We start from the raw sequence: 20325 nt of genomic DNA on the forward strand, positions 1-20325 counted from the left end.
CGTACAGCAGGTGTGTGCGGAGTGGGTCCTGTGGCGTTCTTTGCGATTTTAATTTGTGATGGGGAATAGTGTAGATGCGTAGACGTGGCGAGAGCACGCGTCTTCAGGTTCAGACGCCGCGTGAAGATGTGAAATAAAAATGCCTTCGCTTGCCACTGCAACTGTAAACAGAAACACCAACCAAACCCCATTTTCTAGAGGCTTTTTTTATTTTTCGTTGCGAAACGGGTGAATTCGAAAAGCGGAAATAGCTTGGCACATACATACACACTTCTACACACATACATACATACACATCGCACATGCATACACATCGTATACACACTTCTAGCTTTCCTCCGAAACAGTAATGATAATTTCCTCAATAGTTTTATTAATATGAGTAGGAACGTTAAAAAAAATAAGAAACTTGAGTATGTACGTGTGAACATAACAAAATAAAAGAGACCCTCCATATATGAAATACACACGGAAACATTTATTTTTCCAGAGCAATCGTAAGTGTAAACACAGCTAGCGCACTCCCTGCACGCGAATACCGCGTCAGCCGGGGCGGCGTGCCGCCACCGTCTCGGACACTCGACGCACCCAAGCCGTTTACCCCGGTATCATGGGTAAATCCGAACACTCCTTCTATCATTGAATTTATTGTCGAACTCACCCCGCAGGGGGTGAGTGGGCCGATCCCGGAGGTAGTGCAATACCGGGCCAACCCGTGGCGGAGGTGAAGCAAGCTTCAAGCACTCCGCCGCATCACAAAAATAAGTTTAATATCTTGGATCCAAATAGGATCCGTATCAGATATTAAGCTGATAAGAACAGAGGTTTTCAAAAATGTTAGGAACATTTCTGACCGAAAAGGAAAAACTTGTTCTCATTTTTTGTTCCTTCAACCAGAAAGGAAGAAGGTGGTGTATCGTGAACTGTGTATAGAGAAGGTGAAAATAGGAAATAGCAGGGGAGAAAAAGTGAAAGGGGCGTGTGTCGTGTAGTATCACCTTTTATTTTTGCGATGTCTTTGGGAGGGTGACTTTGTCAGCACGTGGCCCAGCGAGTGACAGTCACTTTATGGCCACGTGTGCGCAGTACACTTCCCGAGAAGCTGCAATGGTCTCGCTCACTGCAAGCTTCTTAAGTAACCGGAGATATCTCCGGCTGCAGAGTTTTTTGAAAACTCTGTCATTTGCCGGGTCCCAGGAGCCAAGCATGCCGACGACGACTGCTTCGATCGTGACTCTCTGGTAGCGGCGGAGCAAGAAGTCCCGAACTGGTTCGTATTTTCGTTCCTTTTCCAGTCGGGCTGCCTCGAGTGCTTTGAGCCGGTTGTCAAAGGGGCAGGTCACGTCCACGATGATCGCCTCTTCCCCCCTGGCGAGAACGAGGTCGGGGCGAAGGTTGGTGGTACCAACCGCTCTGTTCTCATGCGTGACCGTGAACTTCTTGCTGGCGGCTTGTTTCACCCTCGCCACAATCTTGTTGTGACGACTGGTGTAGGCCATGCTGTGGCGCATGCAGTGACCCAGGACGTGTGGCAGCGTTTCCACTGCGTAACCGCACACACGGCACCGTTTGTCGGCGGATGTGGTCCATGGGTTGGCTCCATTCACAGGTAGGAGGTTCAGGCGTGCCCTGTGGATAAAGCGCCAGTCGCAAAAGCGGGTGAATTTGCCGGAGCGCATGAAGTGGGAGCTGCTCGGGTCTGCGGCGACGCATTCCATTGCCTTCCCTTGATTGGGCATTTCTTGAAGGAAGCGATCGCGTGCCCGCATCATTCGGAAGCGCAGCGTTTTCACCACTTTTCGTCGTTTCTTTGACGTGAGAGTTTCCTCTCCGTCACACGTGATGCTGGTCCCTCCGTCCTCGAAAATTTCCCAGGTGACGTGTAGCCTGCGGGAAGCCTTCCGAGCCTCGGTCCAGACGGACTGCAGTTGTGTCGGCCGTGCCTGGAAAATGCCCTCCGTTTCGCCGCTGAGGTAGCAGGCGAGCTCCTCGTTGGTGGCCTGCCTGCGAATGCGCTTGGAGACAATTTTGGTTAGCGCTTCGAAGGCAAGTTCCCGGACCTCGAGATCGGCTGAGGTCAGAAGCTTGAAGGCGTTGTCCACGCGGCAGGCGTCACTTGTGTCTGCGGCGAGGGGGATTCCAGCTGCTCCGGCCGCTGCGCTGCCGTAGAGGTAGTTGTTTGCAGCGTTACCTGGAAGATAAAGAGTTTTCTTTATCAGGGGCCGGAGTGCGTCGTCTAGGCGGGCCCATTCCGCCTTGCCCACTTGTCCGCACCGCATGGCGAAGTTGAGTGCTGGAAAGACAAAAGTTTTCAGTGCATCAATTCGCTGCCATGGGGCAAGCATGGACTCGAGCAGGGTGCGGCCGACGGAGATCGCCTCATCGACCTTAGAGCGGTCTTGGAGAAGGCTGAACCCGACGGGGCGTCCTAGAAAAGATTGACTCTCGTAGTCACTGATGCGAGGGATCTCTTCTCCGTCGACGAAGAATTTCGTGTCCCTAGTGCCTACGGGAGTCCTACGAGAGAGGTGCAGGCTTCTGCACTTCTTGGGGTTCAGCCGAAGTCCCAGCTGGCCCGCGAGAGCCGCCACGACGTTGATGCGGTCCTGCAGTTTCTTGGGGCTGTCCGCCAAGGGGGTCAAATCATCGGCGTAAGCCAGCACATTGTGCTGCCTCTCACCTCCTTGGACCGCCCGAATGACTGGATCGAGCACCAAGTTGAAGAGCAGGCCGCTCAGTGGGCAGCCCTGTCTAATTCCAGCGGAGATTGTGACTGGGGCCGTTGTCCCAGCTTCGGCGACAATCCGGGTGGCGTTGTCTCGGTAGAGGTCTGCGATGATTGCGCAGAAGTCCTCTCCTGCACCTGCACCACGAAGAGAATCGATTAGTGCGTTGTGCGGAACTGAGCCAAATGCGTTGGCGAAGTCGAGAAAGGCCACGCAAAGGTCACCACCGCCGGCCCGCGCGGCGTCCAGGCGCTCCTGCAGCACGAAGTTGTGTTCAAACACGCCGTCGTGCGGCAGGAACCCCTTTTGACACCTCGAGAGCACGTCATGGTCACACACCCACTGCTGCATGCGGGAAGCTAGGCAACCCGCATACAGCTTGGAGATGGTGTTCCCAAGGGCAATGGGTCTCCAATTCGTGACCTCACTCGGATCACCCTTCTTGTGGATGAGGATGGTCCTCGTTTCCTTCCAGGCATCGGGCACTTGCTTGAACTGGAGGCACACGTTGAATGCTGCGGAGAGAAAGAGACCTTCAGGATCATGTTCTTTCCAATGGCGGTAGGTGATCCTGTCACTGCCGGGGGCCGTGTTTTCGCATCTGCGAAGACGGGCCGCCACCTCGTCGCTGGTGAATCGGGCGAGGCAGATCTCTGTCATGTCGTCCGGGCGAGCCTTGTTAAGGAGCAGGTGGGTGTTCCCTTCCTTCGGCGCCCTTGTTTCAGCAAAGTGTTGCTCCAGTCTGTCCAGCGGAATCTCGCAGAGTTTTGTTTCGCCCTGTACGATGACACGAACAGCCCGACGGCGGTTGCGACGATACAGGCTCTGTATCTGCTGGGCATTGTTCGGGTTGGTCGGGACGCGGGGTTTCCCACCGGCAGGGTTGTCTGGAATTTTCGCCTCCCTCCTCACCGCCGATACGGCCTCCTCCAGGATGGAGAGGAAGTCGTCCCAGCGCTCAGCAGTGGCGGGCTCCCGAAGCAGTTGCCGGATTCGCTGGCTGTGTTCTGCGAGTACGCTTGTGTCGTCGATTGGCCCGGAGAGGGTGATCTCGCCGGGGTTCACTGTCTGTGGGGCGGGGTCCTGTGACTCGCCGCCTGCGTCGTCTATCGAAAGTCCCTCGGGTGACGTTGGGGGTGTGGGGGAGTCGACGCTGTGGGTGACACTCCTGGCTGATGGACTTGGTTGAGGGTTCCCTTGTGCCGTGTCCAAGCTGTGCTGCGGAGCTCCTTGTTGACTGGTCCTCTGAGTAGCGCGGGCTGTGTCTGGATCCTGCTGGAGACGGGACGAAAACCGTGACCCTTCTGGTGGTGACTCCTCCTCGCTGGTTGCTGATGGAATTGTCGCATCCCTGGAGCTCTGGCTTGGAGAGCAAGCTGTGCTGCCTAAGAGAGGAGGGAGAGGGGTAAGGGCCCGGTCCGGTGATGGTGGCCGGGAACGCCGTGGGTTGTCGTGGTCCGTGTCGCTGTGCGGTGACTCATGTTGCCTGGGACTCGGCGTGATGGAGGATGCATTTCCAACCTGTGAGAACAGAGAGGCACATGAAGACCTGCTCCTCGCGGTGGCGGCCTCGCTAGGCGTAGGCGATGGGGTGCCCGTAGTTGCCGAAACCCGGTCAGGGATTTCCTGCAAGTCACCTAGAAGGGGGGAGGAAGGTGTGAGTGCCAGCTCTGTTGGTGCTGGAGAGTCCGGCGTTGCGCTCAGTGTCGTGCTGTCCTCGCTTGGTGATGATCCCGTTGACGTCGTTGAGTTGGAGCTCTGTGACGATCGAAGGGTCATTGTCCGTGTGGCTTGGTTGCCGGCAGCAGCGCGGGGGGGTCGGCCAGTCGGAGTTGCAGTAGGTGCCGCCCTCGAAGTCCTTGAAGTCGATGGTCCCTCGTTCATGTGCTGTGCTTCCTGTCTTTTGTGTTTGCGCATGTGGTTGTCCAGTCCCTTCCTTGTTGTCATGGTGGCAGGGCATTGTGGACACTTGTGCCTGTTGAGGTCGAGGGGCGACAGCTCGTGTCTACCTCTTGCGATGCAGGAGTGGAGTGTGGGATGCAGCCCAAGGCCGGTCGTGGAGCATAGGGTACAGGTGTATGCCACCTTTACTTTGAGCTCATGCTCATCTAGTAGATGCCGCACCAAGCTTTGTCGCCTGCTTGTCCAGCTGATCCCGGAGTACCGTACCCCACATTTGTCTATGGGGCAGGTGAAGCTGTGTGGGATTGGGAAGAAGACATCAAGGGTCTGTCCCTCCTTGCCTAGCTGGGGTTGGTTTTGGGCATCTCGCGGCCTCGGTGCAGTGGGCGTCCCGGCCTCCCCTGTATTCGGGGGACCTACCTCCTCGGACATCACCTACTGGCGGGCGAACACTTCTAAAGAAAACAGAATTAGCACGGCCGGATGTACCTCATTGTGAGAACACTTAGGCATCTTGTGAAAAAACACTTCAATAAAAGACGGCACTGTACACTTGAGTAAGAAGTAGAATGGTGGAGAGGAGAGAGAGAAAGAAGAGAGGAAAGAAAAAAAAAAGGGTGGGGGTGGGGGGTGATCGTCAGCCCATGCTTAAGTGGAGCTGACGACCTAAGACAAAGGGGAAGAAAAGGAGGTAGTGAGTGACCTCCTCCCCCTGGTCGGGGGAGAAGAGAGAAGAGGGGTGCGCTCGCCCAGAGAGGAAAAGGAAGAGAAAGAAAGTGGAAAGAAAAAGGAAAAAAAAAACACGGCGTGCGCACCAGTGAGAGTCGCGGGCTACCAGCTACATGGCGAGTGCAGCTGGCTGCCCCAAGAAGGCAGAAGGAGTACTGACTGCGGCAGCAGAGAGGAGGGTACGAGAAGGAATTAGTAAAGAAGAGAGGAGAAAGCGAGCGAATGAAGAGGGGAGAGAAAAAAAAAAGAGGAAGGCAGGAGAAATCGGTTGAGCGGACCCTCTACTGACACGTGTCAGCAAAGGCGCTTCCGAAAAAAAAAAAAAAAAAAGGCGTGCAAGAGTAGAGAGAAAGTCGCCTGGCTACATTGTTAGTGTAGCTGGCAACAGTGGGAGCGGGAGGGGAGCCTTAGCGCGGGCCACGTGGACGGAAAGTAGAAGAGAGGAAAAAAAAAAAGACAGAGAAAAGTGAAGAAAGAGGAGAGAGCGGAGACGCTGCTTCCACGTGGTCACCAGCGGCGCTCGCTGGTGTCCAGAGTAGAGGCGCGCTCCGAAAGAAAAAAAAAAAAAAAGAGCGTGCAAGGAAGGCTTGCGCTATCTTACATCACTTGGGCAGATGATGCAAGGGCCGCTGAGCCAACTAATACACAAGAAAAAGGGTGCTTTTCAGACGGGAAGCTGCCGGCAAGGCCGGTTGGAGCAGCCCGTCTCGCCGAGCACGAGAACCCACCCCCCCAAAGGGGGGCGGAAAAGAAAGGCAAAAAAGAAGTGTTTTAAAGAACTAGCATCTCACCAATGACCAGAGCCAGAAATCCAGGGCAGCAGGAACCAAGTGTCAGCAGGGGGGTCCAAGAATCCGCAGGCAGTCGTTGCTGGTCGCTCGAACAAGCTAAGAAGGCATGCACACAACAACAACACAAGAAGAGACAGAGAAAGACACCGCACTAACCGGGCGGGTGGTCGATTGCTTCTACAAAGAGCAGGAGTAGGATGGACAAGCCAACACTACACTTTGATCTTAGCCAAAAGGCCGAGAAGCGATGCAATTCATTAGCACGTAATTAAAATCCATTCTTTCACACCTCGTACTTAGTTCTGGCCAAAAGCCGGGCAAACAGTAGCAAAGCAATTCCGACGTCCACCCATGCACAACCAGCATTGTGCACCGACAGCGGCAGCGCTGGCTTCACGGCATTGCTTTTATCCCCAGTCCGCTTGAAGTTTCTAGTTTCGCTTACAAACATGTTAAAACTGAAACCTTCTTTTTCCCAGAGGTCGAAGCCACGCGTGCTTGCTTGCATGCGTACTCTCTATGCGCCCATGACGTCACACCAAATGCTTGCTGGCGAACATTATCAGGCATGTCGCGAGGGATGCTACAGCATTTGTTTTAAAAACTGATGCATAGTGTACATGTCCAACTCGAGCACCAAAGTCTGGAAGGAAGGAAAAAAAAAAATGACTGTGCAAAATGTGAATACGTCACCCATCCAACATGGCTTCTACGCCGGCTGCCCAAGCAACGCCTCTGCAACGACGCCCACAATCATCGGCAAAAAGGTGGTGCCTTTGGCTGCTTCAGCACGCTCAACATATGCCTTGCAAGTTCCGACGTGGCGGAACACCGCACCGAGGTCGACGAAGGTCCTGCCGTGAAAGGCAGACCCGGGAATGCGTGCGAAACGTCTACCGCGTGGGTTGTGAAGCCGGTGAATGAAGGATCATGTGGCAGAGGGTGACGGAACGTGAGTGTGCGACTTGACGCTGCGATGTCGTTCAAGCGTTCAACGGGCCGGCAGGTTCTGTCTGTCGTGGTCGAAAACGTCCGAGTTTTGCTGATTCCGAGGGGTAGGAGTGCTATGGTGGCGTGTACGAGGCGCTGGTGCGGCGCTCCGTCGATCGTGCCGGACGGACATGAGGCGGCCGAAGGCGGTCGTGAAGTGGTCGCGGAAATCAGTGGAGAAGTACTCGCCTGCGCTTTTCGTCGAAGACGCGCGACAGACGGTCTTCGGGAGACACGGGTGGTTGCACAAATGCGACCGTGCGTCAACGTGCAGCCATATTCGTGGATTATTTCGCCCCATTACGATAGCTTCGTCACTGCGCTCGCTGGTGTTGCTTGTTTTTGTTGACCTTCACTTGTGGCTCACACCCACTGTGGGGGATTGGCTGGTTTGTTGTTCTGCTTCTTCGACTTCTACATACTCGGCTTAGTGAAGCTGTGAGGAGTGACGAGTGGGTACGGAGGCAAAGCGCGCCCGGGGCGTGATCTCACGCGTCCTGGGGTCCACGTCGCTTCAGGTACGTGCGTGGTGCGTCCGAACGTCTAGTGCGCAATTTTCTTGGAACTTCCAGCAACTGGCAATTCCATTGAGGTGAGCGTGCGAGGATGTTCGTTGTAATTAACGAGAGCCAACGGTGGATGAGCTGGTATGAAATGGTGTTCAGAAATGAAGTGTTTGATCAACAAGGCGATGCCCGCCGTGGTGGTCTGATGGCCGTAAGGTACTCGGCTGCTGACCCGCAGGTGGTGGGATCGAATCCCGGCCGCGGCGGCTGCATTTCCCTGTGCTCAGATTAGGGTGCACGTGAAAGAACCCCAGGTGGTCGAAATTTTCCCATAATCATATGGTGGTTTTGGGACGTCAAACCCCAAAGGTCAGTGGACATAGGAAAAGCACATCGGGGCTTTGCCGCTCCACCGTACAGCAGGTGTGTGCGGAGTGGGTCCTGTGGCGTTCTTTGCGATTTTAATTTGTGATGGGGAATAGTGTAGATGCGTAGACGTGGCGAGAGCACGCGTCTTCAGGTTCAGACGCCGCGTGAAGATGTGAAATAAAAATGCCTTCGCTTGCCACTGCAACTGTAAACAGAAACACCAACCAAACCCCATTTTCTAGAGGCTTTTTTTATTTTTCGTTGCGAAACGGGTGAATTCGAAAAGCGGAAATAGCTTGGCACATACATACACACTTCTACACACATACATACATACACATCGCACATGCATACACATCGTATACACACTTCTAGCTTTCCTCCGAAACAGTAATGATAATTTCCTCAATAGTTTTATTAATATGAGTAGGAACGTTAAAAAAAATAAGAAACTTGAGTATGTACGTGTGAACATAACAAAATAAAAGAGACCCTCCATATATGAAATACACACGGAAACATTTATTTTCCCAGAGCAATCGTAAGTGTAAACACAGCTAGCGCACTCCCTGCACGCGAATACCGCGTCAGCCGGGGCGGCGTGCCGCCACCGTCTCGGGCACTCGACGCACCCAAGCCGTTTACCCCGGTATCATGGGTAAATCCGAACACTCCTTCTATCATTGAATTTATTGTCGAACTCACCCCGCAGGGGGTGAGTGGGCCGATCCCGGAGGTAGTGCAATACCGGGCCAACCCGTGGCGGAGGTGAAGCAAGCTTCAAGCACTCCGCCGCATCACAAAAATAAGTTTAATATCTTGGATCCAAATAGGATCCGTATCAGATATTAAGCTGATAAGAACAGACTTTTTATTCAATATTACGTACACAATAACATCATAATGGTTAGAAAAAACTCAAATAGAAAACTTGGTATAAGAGTATAAGTTAAAATCTGGTAACAAAAGGGTTAAAAACTGTTAATACAAATAGGTTAAAAACGGTAAAACTGTAAAGGTGTATAAGTCTAAAAACATGAAAAAATCGCAACTCTAAAAACTTTGGCTATATACAATGTCACTGCACTCCAATGTGGCGGCGGTAGATGTCCGTGGAAGCCGCGATCGTGTCACTGACGCACAAGCGTTTCATTGTTCGCAGATAGTTCTTAGAACACAGTCTGCGCGTGACACGATCGTTCACCGGATCCCACGACCCCAGGCAGCCGACGACGATGGCTTCAACGGAGACGCGCTGGAACCGTCGGAGGAGATGTCGCTGTAAGGGGGCGTACTTCTCCTCCTTAAGCCTCCGGGCTTCCTGGAACGCCTGCAATCTGTTGTCGAAAGGGCAGCAGACGTCCAGGATCAAGGCTTCCTCGCCTCGTGCAAGGACCAGGTCAGGTCGCAGGCCGGGAAGTCCGACCTGTTGGTTCTCCCCGATGACGGTGAACCTTCCCAGGGCAGCCTTCTTGATACGTGCGACGATGGCGTTGTGGCGCTCCGTCATTGCCCGGCTCTGCCGCATACAATGGCAGAGTACGTGAGGTAGCGTCTCCTCCCTGTACCCGCAGCGTCGGCACCGTTTATCTGCTGCAGGTACCCAGGTACGTGTGCCGTTGAGGGGGAGGAGATTAAGCCGGGCTCGATGAATGAAGCGCCACTCCTTGAACCTGGTGTAGCGGCCGGTCCGCATGAAGTGGGAGTTAGCGGGGTCCGCCGCTACACACGCCATCGCCTTGCCCTGGTTTGGCTTCGCCTCGAGGGAACGGTCCCGGCTCTGGCTGAGGATGGCCCGGAGAGTTTTCACCAGCTTGTTCCGGTTCCGCGCGGACACCGTGGCCTCCCCGCAGGTGATGCGGGCGCCCTGGTCTTGTAGCTCCCAGGCGACAGTTAGGCGACGGGAGGCTTTGCGGGCCTCCGTCCAGACAGACTGAAGTTGAGTTGGGGTCTGTCTGAAGTCGCCTTCCGTGTCGCCCGAGAGGTAGGCCTCGATGTCCTCGTCATCAGCCTCGCGTCGTAGCCGCCTGGAGACCACCTGGTGCAGCGCCTCCCTTGCCCGCTCCCGAACCTCCGAGTCCGTCGACGTCAGGAGCTTGAAGGCCCCGTCCACCCGGCAGATGTCACTCAGCTCCGCCGCCAAAGGGATCCCTGCAGTGCCGGCCCGTGCGCTCCCGTACACGTAGTCGTTAGATGCCCTGGCCGGAACGTACAGGGTCTTCTTTATGAGGGGGCGGAGCTCGTCATCTAGACGCTGCCACTCTCCCTTGCTGGCGAGGCCCACCCGCATGGCGAAGTTAAGAGCTGGATATAAAAAAGTTTTAATTGCATCCAGCCTCTGCCACGGGGTGAGCATTGAGGAGAGTAGCTTCCTGCCCAGGTGGATGGCCTCGTCGACGGTCGTTTGGTCCGGGAGGACCCGAAAGCCCACAGGTCGCCCCAGGAAACGATGCCCCTCGTAGTCCGCCAGTGCCGGTACCGGGACGCCTCCAACGGTGAAAGTGGTGGGCCGTGTGCCCACCGGATAGCGCCCGGATAGGTGGAGGGTGCGGCACTTGGCGGGCTTGAGTCGCAGTCCCAGCCGGTCCGAGAGGGCTGTCACGACGTTGAGACGGCGCTGCAAGGTGGTGGGGTCCGCAGCGAGCAGAGTCAGATCATCGGCGTAAGCAAGGATGTTGTGCTGCTTATCGCCTCCCTGCACTGCCCTGATGACTGGATCCACCACCAAGTTGAATAGCAGGCCGCTCAGTGGACATCCCTGCCTCAGGCCAGCTCTGATGGGGATTGGCTCCGTGGTGCCAGCTGCTGCCACGACGCAGGTGGTGTTGGCGCGGTAGAGCTCCTCCACGATCTCCGCGAAGGTCTCTCCTGCGCCGGCGCCGCGGACAGCCTCAACGAGGGCCTGATGGGCGACCGAGCCAAAGGCATTGGCGTAGTCGAGGAAACCTACGCACAGCTCCCCACCTTTTGTCCTGGCGTCATCCAGGCGTCCCTGCAGCACGAAGTTGTGTTCAAACACCCCATCGTACGGCAGGAAGCCCTTCTGACACCTGGACAAGACCGCATGGTCGCCCAACCACCGCTGCAGCCGGGTCGTGAGACACCCGGCATACAGTTTGGCGATCGTTCGACCAAGGGCAATGGGTCGCCAGTTTGTAGGATCCTCGCGGTCACCCTTCTTGTAAATCAGGATCGTCCTCGATGATTTCCAGCTCTGGGGTGTGCGGCGGTGTAAGAGACAGATGTTGAACACCGCCGCCAGGAACCGCCCGTCAGGATCCACCTGCCTCCAGTGGTGGTAGGTCAGACGGTCCTCCCCAGGAGCTGTGCTTTCGCACCTTCGGAGCTTGGCTGCGACTTCGTCTGGCAGGAAGGGGCACGTGTCCATCTTCTCTGTTGTGGGGGCTCGTGACCTGAGGAGTGTTGTATCCACGGCTACCGGGGCCCAGAGTTCAGTGAAGTGGCCTTGAAGGGTGCCTGGGTTGATGGGGCAGAGCTCGGACGGGCCCTCCGCAATGAGGCGGACGGCCCGTCGCCGGTTTCTCCTGTAAAGTCCCTGTATGAGAGAAGCATTGTCGGGGTTTATCTCACGCCGAGGTGGTGTTTGGCGTGAGCCCCGACAGGGCAGCCGAAGATGGTCAACGATGGCTGCCTCGGCGCGGTCCAGGATGGGCTCGAACCGCGCCCATTGCTCCTCCGACACAGGGCTCCGGCCAAGGTCTCGTAGCTCTGCCGTCACCTCCGCCAGGAACCAGGCACTCTCGGGCCCCAGGGTGTCAGGTGCCTCGTCCTGTGTACCGTAGTTGCTGCCGGTGACGTCACCATGGGGCGCTGTCGGTTCGGCGGGTTCTCGCCCCGCTTCGCCAATGTTGTTTGCGAGTGTCGTCGCCTGCTCGGTAGGCGCCGACAACTCGACGACGCGCCCCATCTGCTGGTCAGCTGGCTCCTCGGTGTCGTCCACAGCTGGGCTGGCGTACTCCTCCGAGGAGCTGACGTCATCGCCTGCAGGTACTGCCTGGTTGGAGTCATCACCCGGCTGGTCGTTACCCGCATTGTCCGCCTGGTGTACAGGCGCGCTCTCCGTGCCGTCGTCGTCCGCAGAGTCACGAGACAGCTGACTCGTCGAGACGACGGGCGTCGCTCCGAGTTCAAGCTCCCCCAGGGCCCCATCTCCGTCCATAGGAGCAGATGTGACCTCCTGTGAGGGAGGCCCGGTCACGGTGCTTGGGGCAGGGGGGCATTGGTCCGCCGTCAGCTCGCCTTCAGCCCGCGTAGGGGAAACTGCCGACAAAAGGGGGGGATGTGGGGGTGTAGCCGGTCCAGGTGGAGGCTGATGAGGTGGAGTCCTGGTGTCCCCTGCACGGCAGGACTCTCTTGACGGACCGGCCACAGCGGCTGCTGGTGGTGGACCGGCAGTAGCGTTCTGCCGGGCCAAAAGTGCCTCCTCCCTCCGGTGCCGCTGCTCATGATTGTAGAGCCCCTTCCTTGACGTGAAGGAGCTCGAGCAGGTCGGGCACTGGTGCCGGTGAGGGGGGGGAGGGGCAGCAGCTGGAAGGTTCACCAGGCAGCCATGCGTTGTCGGCCGTTTCCCCAGCGTAGCGCCGCAAATGGTGCAGTGGTATACCGTCCGGGTTATCCGCACGCCATGCTCCCCCTCGAGGTGCCGCTGCAGCGACTGGCGGCGCGACGTCCACACTTCTGGGTTGTAGGCGGTCGCGCAGCCCTCCTCGCAGCATAAAAACGTCGCCGGGAGTGGAAAGAAGAGCGTGAGGGTGGTACCCTCACGCTCAGGCTGGCGCTCCTGGACGGGAGGGTCGCCATCGTCCTCGCTGTCGTCGGGAGCAGGGTTGCCCCCGGAGGCCATGTTCCAGCGGCCCCGCTAAGCGGGACGGCCAGAAGGTCAGGACGGCCTCATGGGACGCGGCGACCACCGCTGGTCAGGGAGAGTCTCCGGGAGCAGCGGCAGGGAGGCCAGCAGGGCGACCACATAGCTGGCGAGGCGCCGGAGCAGCAGGCGGGAGCAGGGGGCAAGCAGGCGGCCCCGGGCGGTAGCGGCGAGCAAGCGCCGCTAGGCAGGCGGCGAGCGGGCAGGCGGCGAGCAGGCAGCGGGCGGAACCAAGCAGCGGAGCGGGCGGCGAGGCCAGCGACGAGCGAGCGCCGCTGGGCAGGCGGCGAGGAGGAGAGCGGACCCAGGCAGCAGGCGGCGAAGCGAGCGCCGAAACCAGGCGAGCAGGACCAGGCGGTGATGGCAGCGAAACACCAGGCAGGCAGGCAGCAATCCGGGCAGCAACAGCAGGCAGCAGGCACCCAAGAGCAGTGGTAGCCGTGGATAGGGCTGGGTGAGGGAAGGGAGAAAGACGCCGCTGTAACCGGGCGGGTTCCGGTTGCTTCCACGAAGATCGAAAGTGCAGGGCGGTCAAGCCACACGACTACACTTTGATCTTAGCCAAAAGGCCGAGAAGCGATGCAATTCATTAGCACGTAATTAAAATCCATTCTTTCACACCTCGTACTTAGTTCTGGCCAAAAGCCGGGCAAACAGTAGCAAAGCAATTCCGACGTCCACCCATGCACAACCAGCATTGTGCACCGACAGCGGCAGCGCTGGCTTCACGGCATTGCTTTTATCCCCAGTCCGCTTGAAGTTTCTAGTTTCGCTTACAAACATGTTAAAACTGAAACCTTCTTTTTCCCAGAGGTCGAAGCCACGCGTGCTTGCTTGCATGCGTACTCTCTATGCGCCCATGACGTCACACCAAATGCTTGCTGGCGAACATTATCAGGCATGTCGCGAGGGATGCTACAGCATTTGTTTTAAAAACTGATGCATAGTGTACATGTCCAACTCGAGCACCAAAGTCTGGAAGGAAGGAAAAAAAAAATGACTGTGCAAAATGTGAATACGTCACCCATCCAACATGGCTTCTACGCCGGCTGCCCAAGCAACGCCTCTGCAACGACGCCCACAATCATCGGCAAAAAGGTGGTGCCTTTGGCTGCTTCAGCACGCTCAACATATGCCTTGCAAGTTCCGACGTGGCGGAACACCGCACCGAGGTCGACGAAGGTCCTGCCGTGAAAGGCAGACCCGGGAATGCGTGCGAAACGTCTACCGCGTGGGTTGTGAAGCCGGTGAATGAAGGATCATGTGGCAGAGGGTGACGGAACGTGAGTGTGCGACTTGACGCTGCGATGTCGTTCAAGCGTTCAACGGGCCGGCAGGTTCTGTCTGTCGTGGTCGAAAACGTCCGAGTTTTGCTGATTCCGAGGGGTAGGAGTGCTATGGTGGCGTGTACGAGGCGCTGGTGCGGCGCTCCGTCGATCGTGCCGGACGGACATGAGGCGGCCGAAGGCGGTCGTGAAGTGGTCGCGGAAATCAGTGGAGAAGTACTCGCCTGCGCTTTTCGTCGAAGACGCGCGACAGACGGTCTTCGGGAGACACGGGTGGTTGCACAAATGCGACCGTGCGTCAACGTGCAGCCATATTCGTGGATTATTTCGCCCCATTACGATAGCTTCGTCACTGCGCTCGCTGGTGTTGCTTGTTTTTGTTGACCTTCACTTGTGGCTCACACCCACTGTGGGGGATTGGCTGGTTTGTTGTTCTGCTTCTTCGACTTCTACATACTCGGCTTAGTGAAGCTGTGAGGAGTGACGAGTGGGTACGGAGGCAAAGCGCGCCCGGGGCGTGATCTCACGCGTCCTGGGGTCCACGTCGCTTCAGGTACGTGCGTGGTGCGTCCGAACGTCTAGTGCGCAATTTTCTTGGAACTTCCAGCAACTGGCAATTCCATTGAGGTGAGCGTGCGAGGATGTTCGTTGTAATTAACGAGAGCCAACGGTGGATGAGCTGGTATGAGATGGTGTTCAGAAATGAAGTGTTTGATCAACAAGGCGATGCCCGCCGTGGTGGTCTGATGGCCGTAAGGTACTCGGCTGCTGACCCGCAGGTGGTGGGATCGAATCCCGGCCGCGGCGGCTGCATTTCCCTGTGCTCAGATTAGGGTGCACGTGAAAGAACCCCAGGTGGTCGAAATTTTCCCATAATCATATGGTGGTTTTGGGACGTCAAACCCCAAAGGTCAGTGGACATAGGAAAAGCACATCGGGGCTTTGCCGCTCCACCGTACAGCAGGTGTGTGCGGAGTGGGTCCTGTGGCGTTCTTTGCGATTTTAATTTGTGATGGGGAATAGTGTAGATGCGTAGACGTGGCGAGAGCACGCGTCTTCAGGTTAAGACGCCGCGTGAAGATGTGAAATAAAAATGCCTTCGCTTGCCACTGCAACTGTAAACAGAAACACCAACCAAACCCCATTTTCTAGAGGCTTTTTTTATTTTTCGTTGCGAAACGGGTGAATTCGAAAAGCGGAAATAGCTTGGCACATACATACACACTTCTACACACATACATACATACACATCGCACATGCATACACATCGTATACACACTTCTAGCTTTCCTCCGAAACAGTAATGATAATTTCCTCAATAGTTTTATTAATATGAGTAGGAACGTTAAAAAAAATAAGAAACTTGAGTATGTACGTGTGAACATAACAAAATAAAAGAGACCCTCCATATATGAAATACACACGGAAACATTTATTTTCCCAGAGCAATCGTAAGTGTAAACACAGCTAGCGCACTCCCTGCACGCGAATACCGCGTCAGCCGGGGCGGCGTGCCGCCACCGTCTCGGACACTCGACGCACCCAAGCCGTTTACCCCGGTATCATGGGTAAATCCGAACACTCCTTCTATCATTGAATTTATTGTCGAACTCACCCCGCAGGGGGTGAGTGGGCCGATCCCGGAGGTAGTGCAATACCGGGCCAACCCGTGGCGGAGGTGAAGCAAGCTTCAAGCACTCCGCCGCATCACAAAAATAAGTTTAATATCTTGGATCCAAATAGGATCCGTATCAGATATTAAGCTGATAAGAACAGACTTTTTATTCAATTTTCACGTACAAAAACATCATAATGGTTAGGAAAAAACTCAAAAAGAAAACTTTGTATAAGTGTATAAGTTAAAATCTGGTAACGAAAGGGTTAAAAACGGTTAGAACAAATACGTTAAAACGGTTAGAACAAATACGTTAAGACGCTACAACAAAGAGAAGTTTATTTAGACTCTCAACACATTCGGCAACAGAACAGAAATATTTACAAATACTCAGCCAGGAATTCGGCTGTAATGACACTCAAAACAGCACTTGACCCAATTTGGGCACAAGAAGAACACAGCTGTATTGTACAGTAAATCATATAATATACAAAAACCTATTTACATAAACAATGGATACAGTGAAATGAAAGCACATGATCTATTACGTATTTACATGCCGAAAGGAAACTTTATACAAAGATAAGCGGCACTCCCGCAAACAAACATAAACACTACGGGGGGGGGGGCGGTTAACAGGGGGGGGCCAGAAGAAACCTCGTGCATGGAGCACGCCTTAATATCAGTGTAACTACGACCGAGGGAAGGGCTACGTGTCTGTGCTTGTGCTATAAGGGGGGGGGGGGTGGCCCCGCTTGGTTACAGAGTTGGGGGGGTAGTTAATAGGGGATTAGGGGGGACACTAATTTACCATTGCGCAGGAAGAAAAATCTGGTGTGCCAGCGCCGGAGGAAGGATTCCTCGCCACTAGCCTCCAACTCCTCCGAGAGGTGCGCCCACACCAATCGCATGATTCGGCTCACTGTGGGGTACGCGGCTCTAACGGGCTTCCTCCTCGCTTCTGCTAGCGAACGGCGCTGCCATATCACAAAGAGAGTGAGGGCGAAGACCACTCGCGCGAAGGTGCCCTTGTTGCGTCTGTGGTTTGGCGGAGGGCGGATGCCGAAGCACTGCGCAATCATGCGCCATACGGGTCTCGCAGCAGGGCAGTTTAGGAGCGCGTGGTCTTGTGTTTCTGTCTCTCGGCAGTTCGGGCAGCGGGCGTCGGGAACGATACCGAAATGGTGTAACCTTTGCCTCGTGGGGAGGACGTTCCACGCCCGTTTCCAAAGGAAGTCTTGGACCTCGCGGGGGGTGTCTCGACTGAACGTGGCGATTTCTCGCATCGCTCGCCTGGCACGTCGCTTGTCGTCTTCGTCGAGCTGGTGGGCCGTGAGTGTCTCGACCAGTCTGGCTGGCGGGTCGGACTCGATCTCGCATCCAGGGACCTCCTTTGCGAGCATACGCATAGTCGCTGCCGCCACCCTATAAAAGGGGGAGGGCGACTCGGCAAAGGGTCCGGAGTGGCCACCCGCTTCAAGCCAGTCGTTGCCCGCGCTGCTCCAGTAGAGGAGTAAACCCCTGCCCGCATAGTCGCTCTTCTGCGCTAGCGCACGGGCGGTCTTCAAGGCGAGGATCTTGCTCGTGGTCTGGACATGGGGGAGGCCAAGTCCTCCCTCGCTCGGTGCGAGCTGCAGAAGGTGGCGCTTGACTGGCGGGGGGTTGCCATCCCACATAAAAGCTGTTATGAGCTGGTTGAGGTGGTTCGCAATTCTGGTGGGCATGGTGGTCACTCGGCTAACGTGGGAGGCGAGGGCGCAGATGCTGGTCTTCACCGCTACGGCTTTGTCACGCAGGGTAAGGTCGGAGAGCTTGGCGCGTTCAATAAGTAGGTGGGCCCTGTCTATCACTCTACGCCAGGTGGATGCCGCCACACCCTCGCAGGTGAATAGCACTCCCAGGACTTTCACAGCAGAGACAGCCTCGATCGTCCCAATAGCCTCAGCCGGAAAAGGGCCAAAGAGCAAGGCCTTACTCTTGGCTTCGTTTAGCCTTGCTCCCGATGCGGCGGCATAGGTGCTGAATACCTGGCGGAAGCGAACGAGACTGCGTGCATCTCTTAGAAAGAGTGAGAGGTCGTCCGCGAAGGCCAGGATCTTCAACTCCTCCAGGCCCGTTAGTGGCAGGCCCCTGATGCGTTCGTCGCTGGCCACAGATGTTATGAGTGGCTCGATGGAAAGGACGAAAAGGGTCGGGCCTAACGGGCACCCCTGCCTGATACCTCTTGTGTACGGGAAAGAGTCGGTCGTGGCACCGTTCACAGCTACGCAGCACTGCAGGTCCTGGTAAAGGAGCGCGATGACCGCGACGAACTCTTCCGGGAAACCAAACTCGGCCAGCGTTCCAAGCAGGTAGGAGTGCCTCACCCTGTCAAAGGCCTTAGCCTGGTCCAGGGAGAGGAAGGCCCCAGCGACTCGCTTGTAGGAGGCATACTCGAACACATCCCTGGTCAACGTTAGGTTGGTGTACATAGAGCGGCCAGGGACAGCGCAGGACTGGTGCGGAGCGATCAAGTCCGGCAGGAAAACCTTCGTTCTGTTGTTTACTATGGCCGCCACGATCTTATAATCTACATTAAGTAGGGTGATCGGGCGCCAAGATGACGGGTCGTTCGGGGGCGCACCGTCTTTAAGGATCAGGACGATCCGTCCCGCACCGAAGGAGGCCGGCTTTGCACGCTCCCCCAGTACCAGGTTGACGATATGCAGAAGGGGGGCGCCAAGGACGTCAAAAAAGGTCATGTAGAACCCCGCTGTCAGGCCATCGATGCCTGGCGCCGAGTTGGGCGACATTGACCTGATTGCCTGGCGGAGTTCGTCGAGTGAAGCGGGAGCGCATAGGGTCTCGCATTCGTCGACTTCGAGGCGTCGGAGGTTCTTGAATAAGGCCTTGTCGAGGGCGGGGTCGGGCTGCACTTCGCTCGGGTCGGGTTCGCTAAAGGCCACCTTGAAGTGGTCGCGAAATGTGGCCTCGATCTCTACCGGGTCTGAAGTAAGTGTGCCGTCGGGGCGCAACACTTCCGAGATGCGCAGCGACCCGTTCCCACTGACCTCGCGCAAGTCCGCGTCCGACGGATCGCCCGGGACGGCTCGCGCCGCTCGGGTTCCCTTGGCGGTCGCACTGAGCAGCCTGTCGTGTTGGACCATGAGTGAGTCCAAGTAGTCGCGAGTGCAAGTCGTGAGAGCGTCAGCACTTTGGATAATCCGGATTCTGCGTAGGATCTCATTCAGTCTTGCTGTTAAACGCTTCTTCCGTGCGCTACCCTCCTGCTGCAGGAGTTCCCGCCACGTCGCCTTCAGGTCGTCCCAATCGGCCGGGGATGCGCAGGGGGAAGCCAGGAGCGAACTTTCCAGCCGAGACCTAATGCGCGCGACGCACTCATCGTCTTGCAAGATCACGGGGTCGAGGCGCCAGGCTGCGTCGCGCCGCCGGGCACCCGGCTTCGCTTTCACGGTTACTACCACTGGGGCGTGGTCCGATGACTTCACCAGGGTGTTCGGCAGAGCGAGGACCTCGCACGAGATGACAAGGGGAAGCAGCATGTCTGGGACATAAATGCGGTCTAGCCGGCTCTCTGTGTGTCTTGACGTGCGGGTTGGTACAAAGTCATCACCGTGGTGGTGGACCCAGGCGTCCGTGAGCATGAGGTGTCGTAGAATCTTGGTGAGCTCCTTGGCGTGGTAGGATGAGCCACCGCGCCCCGGGCCTCTTACATCCCTCGTGGTGTCGACGACGCAGTTAAAGTCGCCGAGGACCACGTGGGGAAGGGGCTCGAGAAGGTAAGCGTGCAGGTCCCGGAAGAACCGATTGGTGTCCGAACGCGTGACGGGTGCGTAGACGTTAGTGAATCGAAACTTCCTCCCGTCGATAAATAAGTCGAGTAGGAGGGTTCGTCCGTCTGCTCCGAACACGCAATGCGCCTTTTCCCGGTAACGGCCCGAGACGAAAATCACGCCGACGCCACACGCCTTGGCATTCGTCAGGGAAAAAACCCTTCGACCTGACAGTTACGACGGAAAAGGGTCACGTCGAGAGGGGTCCTAAAGTTGGCTTCCTGCACGAACAGAAGGTCGATGCCCTGGTTCTTGGCGAACGACACCACAGCGCTTTGCTTGACTCGGTTGCGAAACCCGCGAACGTTCCAAGTTGCAAATCGCAGTGGCGTCATCGGCTAGCGTGACGTAACGACAGACGGAGTGCGGAGGGGGAAAGGAGGAAGCAGCGCGCGCCGGCGCTACGGAGAGGGGGAAACATACGGCGCCGAAAGAAAGGAGGAGGCTGCGAGAGAGCGGGTGAGGAGAGGGAAGCTACGCAGCCGGCGAGGGCAGAGATCGGGCGCATACTCAATGTTGGGGGCCAGCAGGTTTGGGGGGGGGCTCCCCTTTGCCGGCGCTGTTTGTGTCGAGCTTCTTCGCTTTTGCGTGCGGGGGAGCATCGCTGTCGCTGCTCCGCCCTTCAGGCCCGGGTCGGCGCTGCCTTGGCTCCTTGCTAGGAGTCCTGTGGCGGGCGGTCTCAACGTCGTCTTT

The 20325-nt window shown here is 56.5% G+C and overlaps 1 protein-coding gene, 1 non-coding gene and 2 pseudogenes across 2 annotated transcripts; all 4 read right to left on the reverse strand.

The window, feature by feature from the left end:
• Window positions 1–670: 670 nt before the first annotated feature.
• LOC142766345 (U2 spliceosomal RNA) lies at window positions 671–849 on the reverse strand (annotated as a pseudogene).
• A 7878-nt stretch (window positions 850–8727) lies between these two features.
• On the reverse strand, window positions 8728–8922 carry LOC142766331 (U2 spliceosomal RNA). The gene has a single exon (XR_012884502.1). It is a non-coding gene; the product is annotated as a U2 spliceosomal RNA (small nuclear RNA).
• Window positions 8923–9091: 169 nt separating this feature from the next.
• On the reverse strand, window positions 9092–12286 carry LOC142765926 (uncharacterized). Its single transcript, XM_075867730.1, has one exon. The coding sequence runs from the start codon at window positions 12191–12193 to the stop codon at window positions 9092–9094; it is 3102 nt and encodes a 1033-aa protein (XP_075723845.1). The 5' UTR covers window positions 12194–12286.
• A 3522-nt stretch (window positions 12287–15808) lies between these two features.
• On the reverse strand, window positions 15809–16024 carry LOC142766317 (U2 spliceosomal RNA; annotated as a pseudogene).
• Between the last annotated feature and the right edge of the window lie 4301 nt (window positions 16025–20325).

This window comes from Rhipicephalus microplus, chromosome 6 (assembly GCF_043290135.1).
Source record: "Rhipicephalus microplus isolate Deutch F79 chromosome 6, USDA_Rmic, whole genome shotgun sequence".
In the NCBI taxonomy this organism is placed as follows: Eukaryota; Metazoa; Arthropoda; class Arachnida; order Ixodida; family Ixodidae; genus Rhipicephalus; species Rhipicephalus microplus.

What these genes read in the sequence shown, in the direction of transcription:
- LOC142765926 (XM_075867730.1), bottom strand. Translation starts at nt 12,193, where the DNA reads ATGGACGGAGATGGGGCCCTGGGGGAGCTTGAACTCGGAGCGACGCCC.